Raw genomic sequence first — 19310 nt, 5'->3', positions numbered from 1 at the left:
TTGTCTCATATATAATTCATGTGGTGATATCATCATAATATTCTATTAATCGAGTTAGTAAATTACTAAAATCCCACCTTTTTTTTCTACAAGTCAGCCCTTGATTACAATCTCACCTGATGGTAAGTGAGATGCAATCTACGATGAAAGCGGGCTAACTTGTTATGAGTAGGATGAAATCCACACTCCCTTCGGTTTCTACAAGACATCGTACCGGTACGCTAAAATCGCTTGGCGATACGACTTTGTCGGTAGGGTGGTAACTAGCCACTGCCAAAGCCTCCCACCAGCCAGACCTGGACCAATTAAGAAAACCTCAATCGGCTGCCGCTAAATCCACCGCACATACCACTGCGCCACGGAGGTCGTCAAAAAAAACCTTCTAAAATGAAATGTTTATTTTAATAAGTCCTGATTCTGATTGCAAATAACAATTGGTTAATTCACAGGTATGGAACTGACACCATTTCATTTTCTGTACTTTACTAGAGGCACCACTTGCTGTATTGCATTCACATAGTTACGCGACGTACCTATTTAAAAATTAAAGCCATTTATACATTAAACGTGACAGTACAATGGTATAAGTTCTAACTGCCAAGGCTACGGTATCTAGGCGGTGCACGATTAAATAGCTAAACAAAGGAAACAAAAGGTCTCTCTCCTTTCACATCATATAATTAATATTACAATCATATTACATTATTACTTAATTCTATATTAAATTATTAACATTAAAAGAACAAATCAACAAAAGACCCTACTATACCAGTGTCACCATTGTACTTTCTCGGTCTGTTATATCTGTTACCGTTTGATTGTACAGCGGAGGGATAATAGTAATTGTGATGACGTTTAGGCTCTCTGTAGGTTGACGTAGCATCAGTAGTTGTCGTAGTATTTGGACGAGGTCTTCCCTGCTTCTGAGGAAGACCAATAATGTGATTGCTGGGTCCCCCGACAATGTTTCCAGGTCGGTAGATCACTTGAAGATCGTCTGAAGGCTCGGCAACTGGTTTCACGTTAGCTGAAAAGCACAGAAACTGTAACTATGGCGTTTAGCACTTGGGACTGAGGGTCGTGCATGTATCGTCCGTCCAATAAATCCTCGAGATAATTCGGCCACTACAGAACTTACGCGATCGAAGTATCGAACAAAAGGGAAAGGTGAAGAAATGAGAAATTACCCTAATATACCAGCATAACCTAATCATCACCATCATCATCATCATCATCATCATCATGCAAATACAATCATCATCATGCAAATACAAAATAGGTATTCCTACCATTTTCATGTAAAGAAATGCCAAGACGTTATTTGACTTGATCTACTCCTTGGACCGTAAAAAAATGTCAGATCTCATTGAGAGCAAAGCCTTCTAACTCTACAAGCTCTAACCTAACATACTCGTACTCTAGAATACCTATTATTATAGGTAATTCTTTTCCAAACCGTTTCTTCGATTTGCAACTCATTACAACCCTATCAATGTACCTACGAGAGAAATACAATGGCAAACTTCTTACTAAAACCACAGAATACATATGGTTACTATGGTGAGTTCATAGATATTTAATTTATAATTATATTGTTAAAACTAAATTTTTAATAATTTATCTTGATACGTATTCCTATTCAAAATTCCAAATATGTAATCTTTGACCTCAATCAAGTTGGTAAGTGAACCACGCGAAGTTACAATAAATACTTGATATTGTGATCTCGTGATTAGGTGTAGCTACCAACTAACTTATCTAGTTTAATCTATATCTAAAATTAGATAAGTATTAAAACTTTCAACACCTTGAAAGAGTAGTTCCTTTTTATGCTAAATTCAATTAATATTCAATATACGAGTATTATTATTCTATTATTAGACCTGTTAAGGTTACTGAGGCAAAATTAATAGATATAGGTACCTACCTAACTTCTTACGAATAATGTAGGTACAAGTGGCTTAAAGACCTGTTATAATACGACGTATAATTTTGGAGCTTTAACGAAATAGTAAATGCACAGACTGAAACCGATTTATATTGAAACTAGCAAACCCGCGTGGTTCTTGTTCCCGTAGGAATACGGGGATAAAATATAGCCTATAGCACTCAGGGATAGTGTAGTTCCCCAACAGTGAAAGAATTTTTCAAATCAGTTTTATAGTTTCTGAGCCTATTCAATACAAACAAACAAACGAACAATTAAATCTTCTCTTTATAATATTAGTATAGAAATATATTTTTGGTACCGTTATTTACCTACACTACTTTTTACTTAGAGTGCAAGAAAATAGAATCATCATTATCAACATTAATTTTAATGGCGCACTACAGTACAAGGCCTTACAGTTTTTATCCAATAAATCAACAAATACCTGTTGGTTTCAGTGGTTTCGGTGGAGTGTAGGTGTTTGTTCCGAAGTACCCAGCGGGCGGTGGTCGCGTTGGTCTGGTAGACGGCTTGATGCCATGCTGGTTGTGCTGGTTCAGCAAGTGGTGCTGGTTCGACGGCCGCTTCTTGATTGCGTTGAAGTGAGTGCGTTGGTTGCCTTGTCTTCTTATTGGACTTGGTGTGACTAAACGTGAGATATAAGTAATTAAGTAGAATTATTAATTATTTAGATATTTATAACAATTGCGCGCAAAATATACAAGAAATAAATACAGAAATCTCAAGGTTGATGAAATCTTTTTTAAACAACTTTGATTTATAGCTTGGCAAGTTCGTTGATGACACTCCCATGATATGCGGGCGGGGCGGAAAGACGGGGCGGAAAGACGCGGGTGCAAAATTGTGCGCGCGGGGCAGAGAGAAGGACTGTACCCGGCCCGCCCGGACCATCGTCCATCGGGAGTGTTACAAACTAATTTGCCTAACCTAACAACTAGATTTTAGGCTTGGTAAGTAATGCAACGTCTATGTGTGAAAATAAAAACATTTTAGATAAATTCATATTTGTCTGTCTGTTACCTTTTCACGGCTAAGCCACTGAACCGATTGGTAGATATTTTTTTATTTTATTCTTTTAAGTTAGCCTTTGATAACAATCTCACCTGTGATGATAAGTGATGATGCCGTCTTAGATGGAAGAGGGCTAACTTGTTAGAAGGAGACTGAAAATCTACACTCCTTTTCGGTTTCTACACGGCATCGTACCGAAACGCTATCGAATTGCTTGGCGGTACGTCTTTGCCGGTAGGGTGGTAACTAGCCACGGCCGAAGCCTCCCACCAGCCAGACCTGGATCAATTAAGAGAATCTCAATCTGCTCAGCTGGGGATCGAACCCAGGACCTCCGTTTTGTAAATACCACATACCACTGCGCCACAGAGGCCGTCTAAAATCTAAGGCCATCGGCTGACCGGCACTTGTAAGTGAAACTTTGTAACGCCTTTATTTGAAACTAGCTGACGCCACGCGGTTTCACCCACGTGGTTCCCGTTCCCGTAGGAATACGGGGTTTATATAGGTATAGCCTTCTTCGATAAATGGGCTATCTAATACTGAAAGAATTTTTCAAATCGGACCAGTAGTTCCTGAGATTACCGCGTTCAATTAAACAAACAAACAAACTCTTCAGCTTTATAATATTAGTATAGATGCACTGAAAATTGTTACGGCTTCTTTCAAACAATCAGTTGCGGGTTAATTTTGTAACATGAATTAAGTTTAGTTATAGTTTCTCATGTGTGTTAACATGGATTGAAACAAAATGTTAATTTTGATTCCTGAGATAGATTGTAAATAACTAGGACACTAAATTTTCTCGAGACATTTTATCGATAGCCATTGACATAGTGACCTTATACTAAACTAATGGCTATCAATAAGCTATTTTAGCGTTTATAACAATCCATATATAGAATATCGTTTCTTTGGTTCAGATGAAATCGCGTGGTTTACACAATCTTTGAATATTTATTTTTAACTAAGTAATGACTAATTAGCATTTTACTGCGTTCTCAGCTGATGCTAAGTGATGACGCAGTGTTAGAGCTTTCTTGAAAGACGTACAAGATTATTCTACCCATAAATATGACTGGAACGTTAAATCGCTTGGCGGTACGTCATAGCTGGTGGGGTCATAACCACGGCCGATGCTTACCACCAGACCAGCCCCTGTAGACGAGTGGCACGTCGATTCTCTTTCTACGATCGCAAACGCTTCGAAAACTAGACAAATGTATGGAGATAGATCTTGATCACGTGATCTGTCGATAGCAAATGTCATTCCAATGATAATGAAACGCTAAACTTATCTGAGCTCAGGGCGGTACCCAGACCCTCTCTGTTGAGAATAATAGCACTACTTGCTACGCCAGTAAGGTCGTCAAAATTATAATTAAAATTCATTGCAGCTTTTAGGACTAATAAAAGTACTTAATTGACACAACAATTGACATGACAATGAATTTAAATAAATAAGCTTTTAATTGCTGTTCCTATTAAACCAAGGCATTGGACTTTTACAAAGTGACACCTGCGTTTATAACTTTAATATCTAGGTACATTCTATTTAGAAACATGAGCACATGTGTCCAGCTGATAAGGTACAGATACCGCAGATTTACTAAGTTCCTTTCCATTCCAATGTCATATCCGCGTGTAGATACCTTGAGTAGGCATAGTACCTATTAGTGTTTATCTAACACTAACTGCCTAACTGGTATGTTGGATCGTTGTTCAGCTATAGGCAAACAGTGGCGTAGCTAGGAGTTGGTGTCGAAGCCGTAGGTAGCCAAGCTCGCAGCCTCGCAAGGCCTTGCGGGGCGTTTTTATGAGTAGATAACCCCAAAACCTACAAACCTAGACACTACAAACGGACAGTCCTGACGTTTCAACTTTTAGCAAAGACGTTTTAAAACGGTTTTTACCAATAGAGTGATCTATGAAAAAGACTTAAGTAGGTGTATAATTTGTCTAGGTGTTGTGTGAATTGGTTAAAATATGACGACAATTGTGCCGGATGTTTCGCAAAAGATCTAGCCTCCTGGGGGCTTTCATCGAAGACGTTTCCTGATCCGTTTTACATATTATAACAAAACAATTATTCTCTAGTAATTCTCTACAATAAAGTTCGCGATGGCATTTTACCTATATCTGTTTTTAAGAATATTTTATCTTCAAAACAATTTTTTGGTTTGTTTTGAAGATAAACGTAGATATCACGTAGGTACATTGCGGTAATTGGAAAGCTAAAAGTCTGTTCTTTAGAAGAGTCAGAGCTGGGGCGTATCTATCGCCGTATCAGCCTGTATCGATGATACGGGGTCCCCGGACTACAAGGGGCCCCTTACGCGTAAAAGCAAAAATTAGTAAAATGTACTCCAAAATCTCACTTAATCTGGTGCTTCCCGATAAAATAACAAAAAATCTGCGGAGTTTTCACTTCAGAAATAACAAAGGCAAAAATACCCGTTTTCTTTTCGGATTAGGCATACGCACAAAAGTTAAAAACATCAAAATAATAAGATAAGTCACTGTTGACTGTCATATTTATTTAAAGCGAGCATTTTTGTTTCTTTTGTGAGAAATCGTTACCTCTTATTTTGGGCCCTCCAACTAATTTTGATATAGGACCCATGCAAGGCACGCTACGCCACTGGGTCAGAGGTAACCACGCCGACAAAGTCGCGGTCGTCTACATAATAATTAACTTAATAATATTTTACCTTTGCCGGTATTTCAGTTAAGTACCTAAGTTCTTACCTACCTAAATAATTCCTACGTTTAATGTAATACCTCCATACGACAGTTTTTACGCAGCAAAATAATGTTTTCCGGGTTAACACTTGTAAATTGACTAACAAGGTCAAGTAATTTGATTCGTACTAGGTGGACTAATGGCCTGCGACAGTCAGACGATGGCATATTTTTTTAATTTTCCTCGAATTGATATATGAAATCATGACTCCAGACACCAAAAAAGTGCAACCTTTAGGAATCGCTAACGGAGAGTTGCCACTAAGCTAAGGAAGGGTATGTCGACTGGAGACATAACTCCTCATGATATCCCGTAGAAAATATCACAAAATTGTGTTTTGTACTTCAATAATCAATATTTTGATTTTCTAGTTCTTGAAACCCTGCCTTTCAAAGCCACCACGGTCCGAATTCCATACTGTAAATACAGTAGCCAATTATGGAATTCGGATAAATGGGTATACTCAGAGGCACAATTATCCGCCCACTTTAATATACTTGCGTCATATTAAAGTGGGCGGATAATTGTGCCTCTGAGTATATTTACCAATGGTAGGAGTCAAGCACAGCTTAAATGCTTTATGTTCATAGCAGTAGGAGTATAGGCTGACAAACTTTAAGCCATCATGAAATAATTCCTCCGTTTTTTTTCTTCATAAAAATAAAGAGGTATGTCTGGCTATCGCAGGCCAAAACATATACCTACGTGAGAATGTATAGGTACATTTTGTAATGACTTTTTTACGTGCTGTAAAATTCTACCATTGGTAAGGGCACATACTTATATAATGTAAGGGCAACAATTGTAATTGTAAATAGTGGGGCTAACTCATTATAGGTACCAATGACTAGAAGAGACACGCGACTTCGTCCGCGAGAAAATCAGTGTAACATTTAAATCCCTTTTAACCTTATTATCATTACATTTTACATTTTCATTAGACACATTTTACGATCTATTGTGTGACTATACGCCACTCCAATTATCGTGAAATAACACAAATAATTTAAAGGCGAAAGTTTGTGTGTAAGTGTGTATGTTTGTTACTCCTTTAGGCCGCACTTATGAAACCGGTTTGGCTGAAATTTGAATGGAATGGATTTAATGATGTTACCCTGAATTATCGGTATCAACCCATATTCGGCTCATTGCTGAGCTCGAGTCTCCTCTCAGAATGAGAGGGGGTTAGGCCAATAGTCCACCACGCTGGCCCAATGCGGATTGGCAGACTTCACACACGCAGAGAGATAAGGAATTTCTCTGGTATACAGGTTACCTCACGATGTTTTTCTTTCACAGTTTGAGACAGTGATATTTAATTTCTTAAAATTCACACAACTGAAAAGTTGGAGGTGCAATTTCACACAAACTGTCACAAACGGTGTCGCGAGCGTCCTTTAGAGTTATGTGCAACTCGGGACCGAACGTAGTGCCGTATGCATGAGAGAAAGGGAATCCTAAGGGATAGAGTGACGCTGTAACGCGTTACGTTACGAAGCGGTTTATCCTCCCATAAGGAAGTTGTCACTTCACAAACCACTATTTAACCTCATAAAGGTGAAGTATTAAAAATTCTTATAACGTGATATAACTTTTAAAAAGGGCTAATTTATATTTATGATATTTATAAATAATTTTCCAATTAAAATGATTATAAATTATTTAATTTTTTCTAGATATTATAATTTAAGTTAAATCAGAAGTGATTTTAAAAATTCTTGAATGGCATATTAATCTCATGAAATTCATGATTTATTAATTTCCGTAAATATTATAACTTAAAAAATTAAGGAGATTTTGACAAACTTTTAACCCGTTATCACCCGCTTGAATTTTTTAAAATTCTAAAAAGTACTTAGCTTAATATTATGTTCTGCGATGCTCCATGATTCAGCGGTTTAGGTTTAAGTTACGTTCGGTTCAACGGCTTAGGTACGCGTCAAAAGGTAATAGGCAGACAGACAGACTTACTTACTTCTTTATTCTTATTCATTATATTAATAGGTATTATCATGGTTTTTATAACTGTATATTTTACAGGCACAGATTTAGATCATAAGCACCTATAAAGGTACTAATGATCTAAATCTGTAAGTAATGAAAAAAATCTTGACCAAACTATTCATAATAACAATTAGTTTGCCCTATATTTTTAGGAAACCTACTCGCAAAATATTTTTCACTACTCTTGCTTAAAAACACTGTCATATTACCACTCCACAGCGGGGCTAACCATTTCAGCTAAAGTAATTTTGTTTTTAAAATTTTTGTCTGGTACGAGTAGGTAGGTACTAGCCTACTATAAAACGAAAAAGGTTTAATTCGTAAGTAGTTTAAACATGCTAAAATAATAACTTCTAGACTTCTACTTCGAAACTAGACTACCATTACAGACTACATTAAAAAATCGAAAAAGTCTTTGTTTAGAAACATAGAGCTAGTTAATTAGATAAGTTAGTTAGTACCTAATGAATGTTGAATAGAATTAGTTGTTTTAGAATTTAATTTTAGTTTGGATCGTGCCGCGATGCAAGAACCAGCTCATGACTAAGGGCCCCGTATGGGTTCGAAACTAGTCGGGCATACTCCGACTTAACTCCGTCCGTGAGTTTTAGCCGTGTTTCATAATCAATTAATAAGAATTAGTTGTTGTTGTTTATTATGAATTTTATTAATTTTTAAATTAATTGATTTTTTTATTAATTATTTTTAATTGTTTAATTGATTACTTTTTTTAGTTGCACTTTAGTACCTCGATATTTAATTACGCACACCGGAACTCACCGGAACTAATATCATTTTCATCATAATCATCAATCTCACCGCAGTCATCAGGTGCGTCATCCACTGGTTTCTCTTGGAGTCCGTTGGGCGAATTTGGTGTTAGCAAATTGTAAAATTCCCCAAATGTCCGCGGATGACTGTCGTAACGCTTTCGTCGGGGTGCGATTTTATTTGTAGGGCACATAGGCGCTAAAGGATCCACTGTCACTGCTTCTAATTGCACAACAAAACTAAAAGCCTAAAAAAAAAGAAAAAACCACCTTAGTTAATTTTTATGTTATACGAATTATGTGTTATATCAAAAATATTATAATTTGAACGTACTAAAGTAAATGCCACTGCATAGTAGTCGAACGCAAGCATTTTCACGTAATTAAAAATACAACAACGAAATGCTTTCGCGCAAAAGTCCCATTGAGATCTGAATGCAAAGTTATAAAGTGTCCGCTACTAAAGCTCGAGGTCTCCCACGCGACAGAAATGAATGTGTATAAATCCTTGGGCAATGACCGCTCCTTATCTTATACGAGAAAATGGCCAAATATAACTGAAACGACCATAAAAAATATTTATTTCTAATGGCTACATATTTTTTTTCGATTAAATTTTGTGTAAAAAATAAGTTCTTTTGACCCAATTCTCATCAGCCGGTTCAATCATAACTGTATATTTTTACGATGCTTCGTTATTTTTCTGCAGGCGAATATTGATGCAATCTGCTGGTTATATCATAATAACTCTAAAAGGTTCTTTTCGTAACAATGACTCCTTTGAAACTAAGTAGGGCAACAATACATTTTGTAACGTTTCCAAATTCATCACAAATTGTTGAAAATCCTTATAAGAGTCCGATGGTAGATAGTTATCAAAATATTAATTGGATTTCCCAATAAAGGTAATACAATGGACTATGGCGATCTGATGCAACTGCCGTTGTACGGTATGGTGAACACCTAACATTTTCAATGAGGAATCTCCATAATTAGTTTAGGACTTGTACATATGTTTTCTGTGGTATAGGTACCTACTAGGAAAGTATGTTTAAACACAAGTCAATAATAGTAAATAGTAAAAGTTCATTTATTTGAATTAGGCTAAGTTTACAAGCACTTTTGAAACGTCAGGTAACAATATTATTAGGTAATGGTGATAATAATGGGTCGAAAATTTAAAATTAAAGTACTGCAGTGGGCGATCGCCGCTGAGAGTCGACTGCAGTCGGCAACGCCGTCGTCTGCCGCCGAGGCGTCGCCTACTGCAGTCGAGTGCCGTTGGCTACCGCCGAGACGTCGCTAACTGTAGTCGGCAATGCCGTCGCCACCCGCCGAGACGTCGCCGACTGCAGTCGACTGCGGTCGTCGGTAGAGTTGCTGCTCGTGTAAATGAACCATCGTCGTCATCAACCCATATTCGGCTCACTGCTGAGCTCGAGTCTCCTCTCAGAATGAGAGGGGTTAGGCCGATAGTCCACCACGCTGGCCCAATGCCGATTGGCAGACTTCACACACGCAGAGAATTAAGGTTGGGTATGCAGGTTTCCTCACGATGTTTTCCTTCACCGATTGAGACACGTGATATTTAATTTCTTAAAATGCACACAACTGAAAAGTTGGAGGTTCATGCCCCGGACCGAATTCGAACCCACACCCTCCGGAATCAAAGGCAGAGGTCATATCCACTGGGCTATCACAGCTCTCAATCATCAATGAACCATACATACCCTGAAAACCTATAGGTAGATACTTACCTATGTAGTTATAAAACTTAAACCACAGAAAACATACATATGTTTAAACTCTAAGCGTTAGCTTTTACTGCACTTGGGTCGTTATGTTCAACACTTCAAGACATGTAAAAGCTACAGAAATCTATCTTGATTCTTGAATGTATCTAATATCTACCTGAATACAATTCACATTTTTCTCACCCTCTCCATAATATCAACTTGCAAGGCACTGGGCTGACAACCGTAATAATTGGAAACACCTGTCTTACGTTTTTTTTTAAATTCGCAGTAGGATTTTTAAAAGTATCTCAGATAACAAAGACAATTTATATACCAGTTGTTTGACAAAAAAAAACGATTACTTTCTTGAAACATGCAAATAATATGCAAAAGTTTAGTCATATGCCGTTCGCTGACATTTTTATAGCCGACGCCAAACGGTCTTATGATATTAAAATCTAGTTTTAAAAGTTTTTCGCATACTGGATTGACTGACCGCCAAACTTCTTTATGAGGATGACACAAAGTGATGATGATGATGATGATGATGATAATGAACCTAGTCTATGCCGGGCCGGGTTTTGGGTAGCCGCTGTACATAAACCGTACCTACCTCAAAAATTTTGTAATAGAAATAAGTCACTAGCGCGTCAAAACTGAGGCGAATACTCGAAGCCATAGCTCACTCCATCGCCCGCTGTGTGACTCTGAGTTTTCCTATGAGGCCTATAGTTAGCGACCAAGTCATCACAGACAACATGCACTTTTCGAAGACTTTTGTCTTCAGGCACTGTGGAATTTCGGATGAAAAAATATCACAAGGTTTCCCGCATGCTGCCCAGCCGAGTTGAATTCGGCGGTTCAGCTCTTTCTCGAAATTGGACCTACCTAACTGGACCATAATGTCGCAGGGATTCGTTGGATACTGGGCGACTCAGGATCGTAATGTTTGGAATTCCCTACAAAGGTCTATGTCCTGCAGTAGACGTCCATAGGCTGATATGATGTTGATGAAAATAATGACGACACGTAGGTACCAATTTTTACATGTAGGACTTTCCATACTATCTTTCAATCACTATTTCACCTATTTCTGATTGAATAGTAGTAATAATATTTCACCTATAGTTGACTCATATCAAAATTATTTCTATATAAATAATATTCATTTCGTACTTGGGAGTCCTCCTCCTTGCGTCGTATTCCTCATTACTGAGGGTCGTGACCCCTATCACAAGCTTGCTTCTTCACGATGTCGCGCCATGTGACTCGGCTCTTCGCGACTTGCAGAGCCTCGTGTACTTTGGTGTCGAGAGACGTTTGTTGTCGTACTTGGGGGTAAGTAGTAGGTAAGTAAGACAAACGTCCGTCGAAGCGTCCGATCCGAGCGGCGCGCGAGCGCGATCCTCGCCTGTTTACTTCCCCTCCAAGGTGGTGCGACCATGTACCTGTACGTTTTGTGTTAAAACACAGAGTGCGCCAGGCCTGCCACTGGCTGAAACGACTATCGGAACAATAATAGTTGACTCAACATTCCACATGGAGGTAATCTCGTGAGCAAGGTTTTTTAATACTTTTTCCTTTTCAGCTTTTAACTAAAATGTAGACCAGACATTTTCCTTTTGACCAAACAAACTAAGCGAATAGTACTTGTAGAGCTTACTGTGCCGTGGGAGACTAACATTCCGAAGGACCACAGTATAAAAGTGAATAAATATTATGACCTAACAAACGAACTAACTAAAAATGGCTATGTAGTTAGTCCGTACGCCGTAGAAGTAGGTGCGAGAGGATTACCAGCAAAATCTCTCTATAACTTGCTTAAAGACCTTGGCCTCTCTACGAGTTAGGTATCCAAAGCTGCTCTAATAGGATCTTACCAAATTTGGGCAGGCAGGGAGAACAACACGAGTAGAGAAAGGGGGAATGTTGATCGATCGTCAAGGAATTCCTTAACCCTACATCCTGTAGTCACAAGTCCAAGACTGCTCGGAGTTTTTCTCTCCACTCTAAGCCATGGAATGCTAAGATATTCGTCTTATATCGTTAATACTTGCTACTACCACTATTATACTAAAGTTTCTTTACGTATAATGACGGTTATTGTGTAATTTCGTTGAAAATACAATAATAAATATTACTAAAACGAAAATACGATGAAAAACTACGTAGTGACTGATTACTTGAATGGTACACCGAGTTACATAATAACCCTGCTGAACGGGCTGAGTGTGGCATGATGACGTCACGCAAAGTATCGCGACTGTTAACAGCGAGTCGATATTTCTGCGAACTATGAATACATGTAAAATCACAACTACTTCGTTTTTTTTTTAATAAAACAAAAGTAATGTATTTAAAGCTTTATTGTAAGAAAGTTTCAAGTGATTTTGCATACCCAGTAACATTCTCCATTATAATTAGTATTCAGTGTTGAAAGTGTAATTTAAATATTTATATTAAAATTTAAATATTAATATATATGTTACATAAAATAAAACCGAAAAAAAAATATTGTTTTATTAATAAGTAACGAGTAAAGAACACACACAGAATTACACATGTGTTGTTGTTGACCCCGCCAGTGTGTGGGTGTGTGTTACAGTGTCGCCAGCGTGCTTGCGCATGTGCAGTTGGAGAGAACGCTTAACTTTGCATTTGTATTCACATTTGTTGCAAGAATAAGGCTTCTCACTGTTGTGAGTTTGCATATGGTTCACTAGGCTACAGTTTGATGCACATTTAAACTCACATAGTGTACAAAAATAAGGCTTCTCACCAGTGTGAGTTCGCATATGACACGCAAAGTGGTGTTTTTGAGAACTTTTATAATCGCATAAGTGACAAGAATAAGGCTTCTCACCGGTGTGATTTCGCATATGATTCACTAAGTGCTCTTTTCGAGCACATTTGTACTCGCACAAGTTACAAGAATAAGGCTTCTCACCAGTGTGAGATCGCATATGTTTCACTAAGCCACTTTTTCTAGCACTTTTGTATTCGCATATATTACAAGAATAAGGCTTCTCACCAGTGTGAGTTCGCATATGATACACTAAATCGATTTTTTGTACACATTTGTACTCGCATAGGTTACAAGAATAAGGCTTCTCACCAGTGTGAGATCTCATATGTTTCGTCAAGTGCTCTTTTCGAGAACATTTGTACTCGCACAAGTTACAAGAATAAGGCTTCTCACCAGTGTGAGATCGCATATGACGCACTAAGTGCTCTTTTTGAGCACTTTTGTACTTGCACAAGTTACAAGAAAAAGGCTTCTTTTTTTCACCAGTGTGAGAATTAATGTCTGTCTTTGCTTTGTTGCTGTCATTTATAGTACGCTTTCTTACACCTTTATTAAACCTATCGCCTTCTTTAGGTGCAGCTCTCACAGGCAAAGGAATACCTGTAATGAGAAGATATTTTCATTATCTTCTTGAAGTTCAATAAAAGCAGTCATAAATGGTCATGGATGGCGAGTGCAGCTACTATTCATACGAGATCCGGTATAAGAAATATATACCCTCATCTGGTTATCATTTATTTGGAATAAGAAATAAATGATTGAATCAGATCCCAACAACTTGTGTAGTCTCTGTAGACTACACAAGTGAAGTGTACAACTGTACAACGCAACATGGCGTTTACATTAATTTATTCTAGAATATTTACAAAGGTTAAAATGTATTAAATAATTAAAATTTTTGTTAATTGTCTAGCTAGTACCATAGAATATTATACAAGATAGTACATAATGAAAAACGACCTAAAGATACAAATTTTATCCTAATAATAACTACATAATATAAAATGATAATATTAAGTCGCTAGTCACTTACTGAAAGGTTGAGCCAAGTGTGTTGAAGAGTGACAGTCATCAGCCAGGCTCTGAACTGCAGAACTGTAAAGTGCACAAGTGTGAGAATGTATACAGAGAGTAGTGGAGTGTACAACACTAATAGAGTATACTGACTTGTGCTCAATGAGGTGCGCCGAGTGCCAGCCAGAGCTCACAGCTGTACGAGGCTCACACACTTGGGACGTCACACATTTGCTATCAGCATCGCTGTTCTATCAGACACAAAGACGAGAAATTGAGTCTCCACAACACAATAACATATTACCTGTACATTGAACAATGAACATATACACAGTGAAGTTTCCTTTGTCTTAAACCGAAATACCAGATTATGTACTCAATGTAAATCCATTAAATAATCGATTTTTGTTAGTATGTTACAATCGTAACTCCTTCAATTATAATTTGTTTTTTTTTAATGTCACTATTATAAAAAAAAACAAATTACAATTCAAGGAGTTATGATTGTAACAAAACTATCAAAAATCGATTATTTTAAAGCATCCTTTATTTTCAAACACCCGCCTATACTTAGCTACACTTTCGCCTACACTAGGTCAAAGTTTAATGACTTCATACTTGGGAAACAAGTTTAATAAATTTAAATTGTTTTTTGCTAGTGTGTGAATTAGCTCGAGTTAATTTTTAATTTTCTTAAGGGTTGTCTTGTATTGGACTAATGAATGTCGGCGCAGCTTACATACGGTGAAACTAGCACGGTGTATAAACAATTATGGAAATCTCACCTGAAGATGCACATGCATATGAGCAATGTAATCTTCTTCACAGAGAAAATCCTCTACACAAATTGTACACTCATAAGGAATGTTTTCACACTTCAACAAAGTTGGAACTTCAACAAACACTGCGCCTTTGTCAGATACTTGTCCGTGAGGTACTACAACTTCATCATATTCCTTTTTCACTTCCATGTTTGTATCATCAAACATAGAATCAAGACTGGGTTCAATTTTTACAACAACTGTGTCATCACCACTGTGTCCAGTCTGTGTCTCTACTGATTCTGTCTGTTTGTCTTCATCTTGCTCTTCTACAATGTGTAAGTCACAGTGGTCTGGTCCTAGGGATGTAATCACGAATTTCCTTTTTACAAGTACTTTGTCTCGGTTTATTATTTCTATATGTTGGTTTGTTATCTGAAACAAGTGTCACATTGTATGCATATTGAGTACTCAGATATTCCATGGAAGAACTACGAGATTTAAAAAAAGTGGCAAAAAGGTAATATTTTAAAATAATCACACTAATCACACTTATATTACAAAGGCGAAAGTTTGTGTGTGTGTAAGTATTGTTCCTCTTTTACGCTGCGGCTACTGAAGCGATTTGGCTGAAATTTGGAATGGAAATAGATTTTACTCATCTTTACTCTTCATCCTGGAAAATATCATGGTTCATGATGATGAGATTTGTGTTAAACAGAATTTGACGCGAATGGAATCTCAGGCCTCTGCTAAGCTGAAATTACTTTGAGAATTCCATAATGCTGTTTCCTTTTTTTTTAATCTTTTCATGTTATTCTCTAAGTGGGCAGTACCAAACAAGCAATTACAACGTTATCCGCCATACATTTTATCACACCTAATACAAAACTTCATATGACCCATCATGACTAACAGCATTTTGGCTCATATTGTCAAAATTTTAATGTAATCTTGTCTCAAAAAATATGATAAATTATTTTCAATCTAGTACTCGTAGAATGTTATTGAACAATTTAAGACCATTTAAAAAAAGTGTCAACTAGCCTATTATATCATCTAACCTAAGACTGTCATTGTTACTTTTTTGCTGGTTTTTTGCACAACACAACATGAATAACAAGACTATAAACATGCATAATAATATGTATCAAGCACTCACAACTTTATGTTTCTCAACTAAGTCCTTCATCAGTGAGCGGGTTCTCAAGCTGTCGTCTCTAAATCTGATGATGTTTATCAGTCTGTGAGCACATTGTACACAAAGTGTTTGTTGCAGGTTCCCTTGATCACACAACTGAAACAACTGCACTGTTCAAACATTCTCTGAAGCATCAGACAGAATAATAAGGCTGTTGATATCAAAATTAATATATAAACAATAGTCATTTCATGTAGTACTTTTAATAAAAAAAACAGTAAAAGATCATCTGAGACGAATATCTCTGAAATCCATGGATTCACTAAGTGGGTGCCGGGTCTATTGTATGGCAGAGAGAAAACTCCAAGCAGAATCCAGGACTTAAGACCAATGGATGTAGAGTCAAGGAATTTTTTAACTTGAAAATTGCATATTTAATGTATTTTCCAAACACCAAAAACACTGTCATTCATTTTGTGATGTCACAGTATTAGTAAACATCGTCATCAACCCATATTCGGCTCACTGCTGAGCTCGAGTCTCCTCTCAGAATGAGAGGGGTTAGGCCAATAGTCCACCACGCTGGCCCAATGCGGATTGGCAGACTTCACACACGCAGAGAATTAAGATAATTCTCTGGTATGCAGGTTTCCTCACGATGTTTTCCTTCACCGATTGAGACACGTGATATTTAATTTCTTAAAATGCACACAACTGAAAAGTTGGAGGTGCATGCCCTGGACTGGATTCGAACCCACACCCTCCGGAATTGGAGGCAGAGGTCATATCCACTGGGCTATCACGTCTCACTTACACGTCTTAGTAAACATACACAAGACAAAACAGGAGCCGTCCGATTTTTACTTTAAGATTTAGGTGCTTAAATTCAATTTTCTTTTTGGTGGGTATATAAATGAAATTATGGTTTTTAATAAAAAAATAAATGTGAAATGTAGTAAACAAAACTTTATTAACTTTATGTCACAAGTGAATTTAAAAAATAAAATTTGGGAAAAATTAAGCCTCAAAAATTATGATATTTTTAACAATGTTATAGAAGGATAATGAAAAATTTAAGACTGTTTTACAAAAACAGTGAAATAGCCTATTATATTGATAGGCAGTCAAGAAATAAATGTATATTATATCTCATACAATTAGTCTCAATCAAAAGCGAACAACTTACAGGAAGACCAACAAACTCTTGGTATGCTTCATCCAACTTGTATTTACTCATTAGCAACTGCTTGCTGCCACTGTCCAGGCACATTGTGCATACCTGCAAATACAGTAACTAGCTGTTAGTTTGAGTCATATACAAACCTATGACTACAGACATACACATATACAGATATACAGAGACATTATAGTCTATTGGAAATGATCTCTGCCTTCGATTCGGAGGAATTTGTGCATTTTGACGGCCTCCGTGGCGCAGTGGTACGCGCGGTGGATTTACAAGACGGAGGTCCTGGGTTCGATCCCCGGCTGGGCAGATTGAGATTTTCTTAATTTGTCCAGGTCTGGCTGGTGGCTTCGGCCGTGGCTAGTTACCACCCTACCGGCAAAGACATACCGCCAAGCGATTTAGCGTTCCGGTATGATGCCGTGTAGAAACCGAAAGGGGTGTGGATTTTCATCCTCCTCCTAACAAGTTAGCCCGCTTCCATCTTAGACTGTATCATCACTTACCATCAGGTGAGATTGTAGTCAAGGGCTAACTTGTAAAGAATAAAAAATAAAAAAATTTAAGAAAAATTAAATATCACATGTCTCAGACAGTGAAGGAAAAACGTCATGAGGAAACCTGCATTCCTGAAAATTTTCATAATTTACTGGATGTATGAAGTCTGCCAATCTGCATTTGGCCAGTGTGGTAGAAGGCCTAACCCCTCTCATTCTGAGAGGAGCCTTGTGCTAAACGTGAGCTGAATATGGGTTGCTTATAATGACAGAGATACTATTAGTGAGGTTCTCAATATGTTATGGCCCGTCAGCAGAATTTGAACTTATGATCTGAAGCCCACACATAGGCTATCAATGATTTTTTTGCGAACATTACCAGCACTGTTGAAGGAATGGCGCCAGGAACAATCTGCCTTGAGCCACTTTCTGTCTCACTGAAGTCATCACTTAAAAAATGCTGAGAGCAGATCACAGCAGAGTCTGGCAGGTGAGTGTCTTGTTTGCCGAGGGCTCTGAGCCAAGTTGCACGTAGACATGCTTCATTAGGAAAACTGGAAATAAGCATTTATTTAAACAAACTTCTGAAATTGCTGCAGACAACAAGTTTCTACTCTAACATTGCTTCTTTCAAAAAGTTAATGTTTGTTAATGTGACGGCGGCTAGTGACAATCCAGTGCAAGATGAAAGTGTGCCAATGTGTAAGGGGTGAATGGCTGACTGGTGATACAGCTTCGCTGGAAGGGCGAGGTATGTGACAAGTGTGATGAGACGCACATTACAAGGCAACTCAAATACACTCACCCGTGAAAAGTAATCCCCTGGTCCTTGCCCATGCCCTCTGCTGTACGAACATTGCCTGCAGTGTTCCTGCAGAAAGGCACACAGCACCGCATGTTCAATATTTATGTTCTTTGGTTTGTGCTGACAGCTCGCGCCCCGACTCAGAGATCACGCCACAATGTATTGTAATTGTAATAATTGTATGCAAATTAGTAATATTGTTTTCATTTTTATCGAACGATGCATCAAGATCAAATCAAGCCATAGACCCAGTGTTGCCAGTTGGATCTTATGAGAAGTCACCCGAAATATTAAAAAAAGTAACCTTTTTGTGTAAAAAGTAACCTTTTGACTGCTACTACTCTTGCTTTTTGCGTTCCACAGCATGGCTAAACCACCATTTCAGCCTCTGGGGGCTAAAGTATTTTTTTTTTTTTTAATATCTGTCTGTTACGCAGTGTTGCCAGAAGGTTACTTTTGTAACCTTTTAGGTGATTTTTTGACTGCATTGGTAACTTTTAGGTTACATTAATAAAAAGGTTACTTTTACGTTATATTTCGGAATTTTTAGAATTAACTTACAATTTCGTATATCTAAAACAGAATGGTCGTTAAATCAAGAAATGCGGACAAATGCTCAAGAACTCATCGATGTTTCTGTGTCAATCTCACTATAAATGAAGACTTACAATTGACGTTGCGAAATAAGCAAGTTGCAGTCACATTGAATTTCTTGAAAAAATCAAGTATGAATTTAAGAAATTAACGTCTATTGTTTTTTAAATCCTTGCTCTTTAATTGTATTTTTCTTATCCCATAAGTAAAAGGCAAACAATCAGGGCCTTACTTAAGATGATTCTATTTACGAGTAAAATCTCCTTCGGTTTGTAGTAATTTAGTACTTGG

At 37.5% G+C, this 19310-nt stretch overlaps 2 protein-coding genes across 4 annotated transcripts; both read right to left on the bottom strand.

Annotated features, from left to right (window-relative positions):
- Window positions 1-656: 656 nt before the first annotated feature.
- Window positions 657-8969, bottom strand: LOC112043626 (uncharacterized). Of its 2 annotated transcripts, none has more exons than XM_024079131.2 (4): window positions 8814-8969; window positions 8490-8727; window positions 2376-2576; window positions 657-1027 (listed from the first exon to the last, which is right to left on the bottom strand). In XM_024079131.2, exons 1-4 carry the CDS (start codon window positions 8850-8852, stop codon window positions 735-737), a joined length of 771 nt encoding a protein of 256 aa, XP_023934899.1. In that variant the 5' UTR covers window positions 8853-8969; the 3' UTR covers window positions 657-734. The 2 variants fall into 2 exon arrangements, with proteins under 2 accessions (XP_023934899.1, XP_023934900.1); XM_024079132.2 differs by having other exon boundaries at window positions 8529-8727.
- Window positions 8970-12566: 3597 nt separating this feature from the next.
- LOC112043627 (gastrula zinc finger protein XlCGF57.1-like) lies at window positions 12567-18700 on the bottom strand. 2 transcript variants are annotated; one of them, XM_024079133.2, is made up of 8 exons: window positions 18426-18696; window positions 18000-18174; window positions 17124-17216; window positions 15959-16093; window positions 14821-15231; window positions 14189-14286; window positions 14055-14116; window positions 12567-13621 (listed from the first exon to the last, which is right to left on the bottom strand). In XM_024079133.2, exons 1-8 carry the CDS (start codon window positions 18515-18517, stop codon window positions 12771-12773), a joined length of 1917 nt encoding a protein of 638 aa, XP_023934901.1. In that variant the 5' UTR covers window positions 18518-18696; the 3' UTR covers window positions 12567-12770. The 2 variants fall into 2 exon arrangements, with proteins under 2 accessions (XP_023934901.1, XP_052739854.1); XM_052883894.1 differs by lacking the exon at window positions 18000-18174 and having other exon boundaries at window positions 18426-18700.
- Between the last annotated feature and the right edge of the window lie 610 nt (window positions 18701-19310).

This window comes from Bicyclus anynana, chromosome 10 (assembly GCF_947172395.1).
Source record: "Bicyclus anynana chromosome 10, ilBicAnyn1.1, whole genome shotgun sequence".
In the NCBI taxonomy this organism is placed as follows: Eukaryota; Metazoa; Arthropoda; class Insecta; order Lepidoptera; family Nymphalidae; genus Bicyclus; species Bicyclus anynana.
The sequence above is the reverse complement of the archived record's forward strand: the minus strand, read 5'-3'. Positions and strand labels throughout refer to the sequence as shown.

Bases quoted from the DNA above. Each gene is read 5' to 3' on its own strand.
- LOC112043626 (XM_024079131.2), bottom strand. From the start codon at position 8,852: ATGCTTGCGTTCGACTACTATGCAGTGGCATTTACTTTA. The intron at 2,577-8,489 runs GTGAGTTCCGGT...TCTCACGTTTAG, and splicing joins TGAAAATGATATTAGTTCCG to TCACACCAAGTCCAATAAGA. The intron at 1,028-2,375 runs GTATTTGTTGAT...TGTGCTTTTCAG, and splicing joins GAAACCACTGAAACCAACAG to CTAACGTGAAACCAGTTGCC.
- LOC112043627 (XM_024079133.2), bottom strand. From the start codon at position 18,517: ATGCGGTGCTGTGTGCCTTTCTGCAGGAACACTGCAGGCAATGTTCGT. The intron at 15,232-15,958 runs GTGAGTGCTTGA...CACTTGTTTCAG, and splicing joins TAGTTGAGAAACATAAAGTT to ATAACAAACCAACATATAGA. The intron at 13,622-14,054 runs GTAAGTGACTAG...TTCTCATTACAG, and splicing joins ACACTTGGCTCAACCTTTCA to GTATTCCTTTGCCTGTGAGA.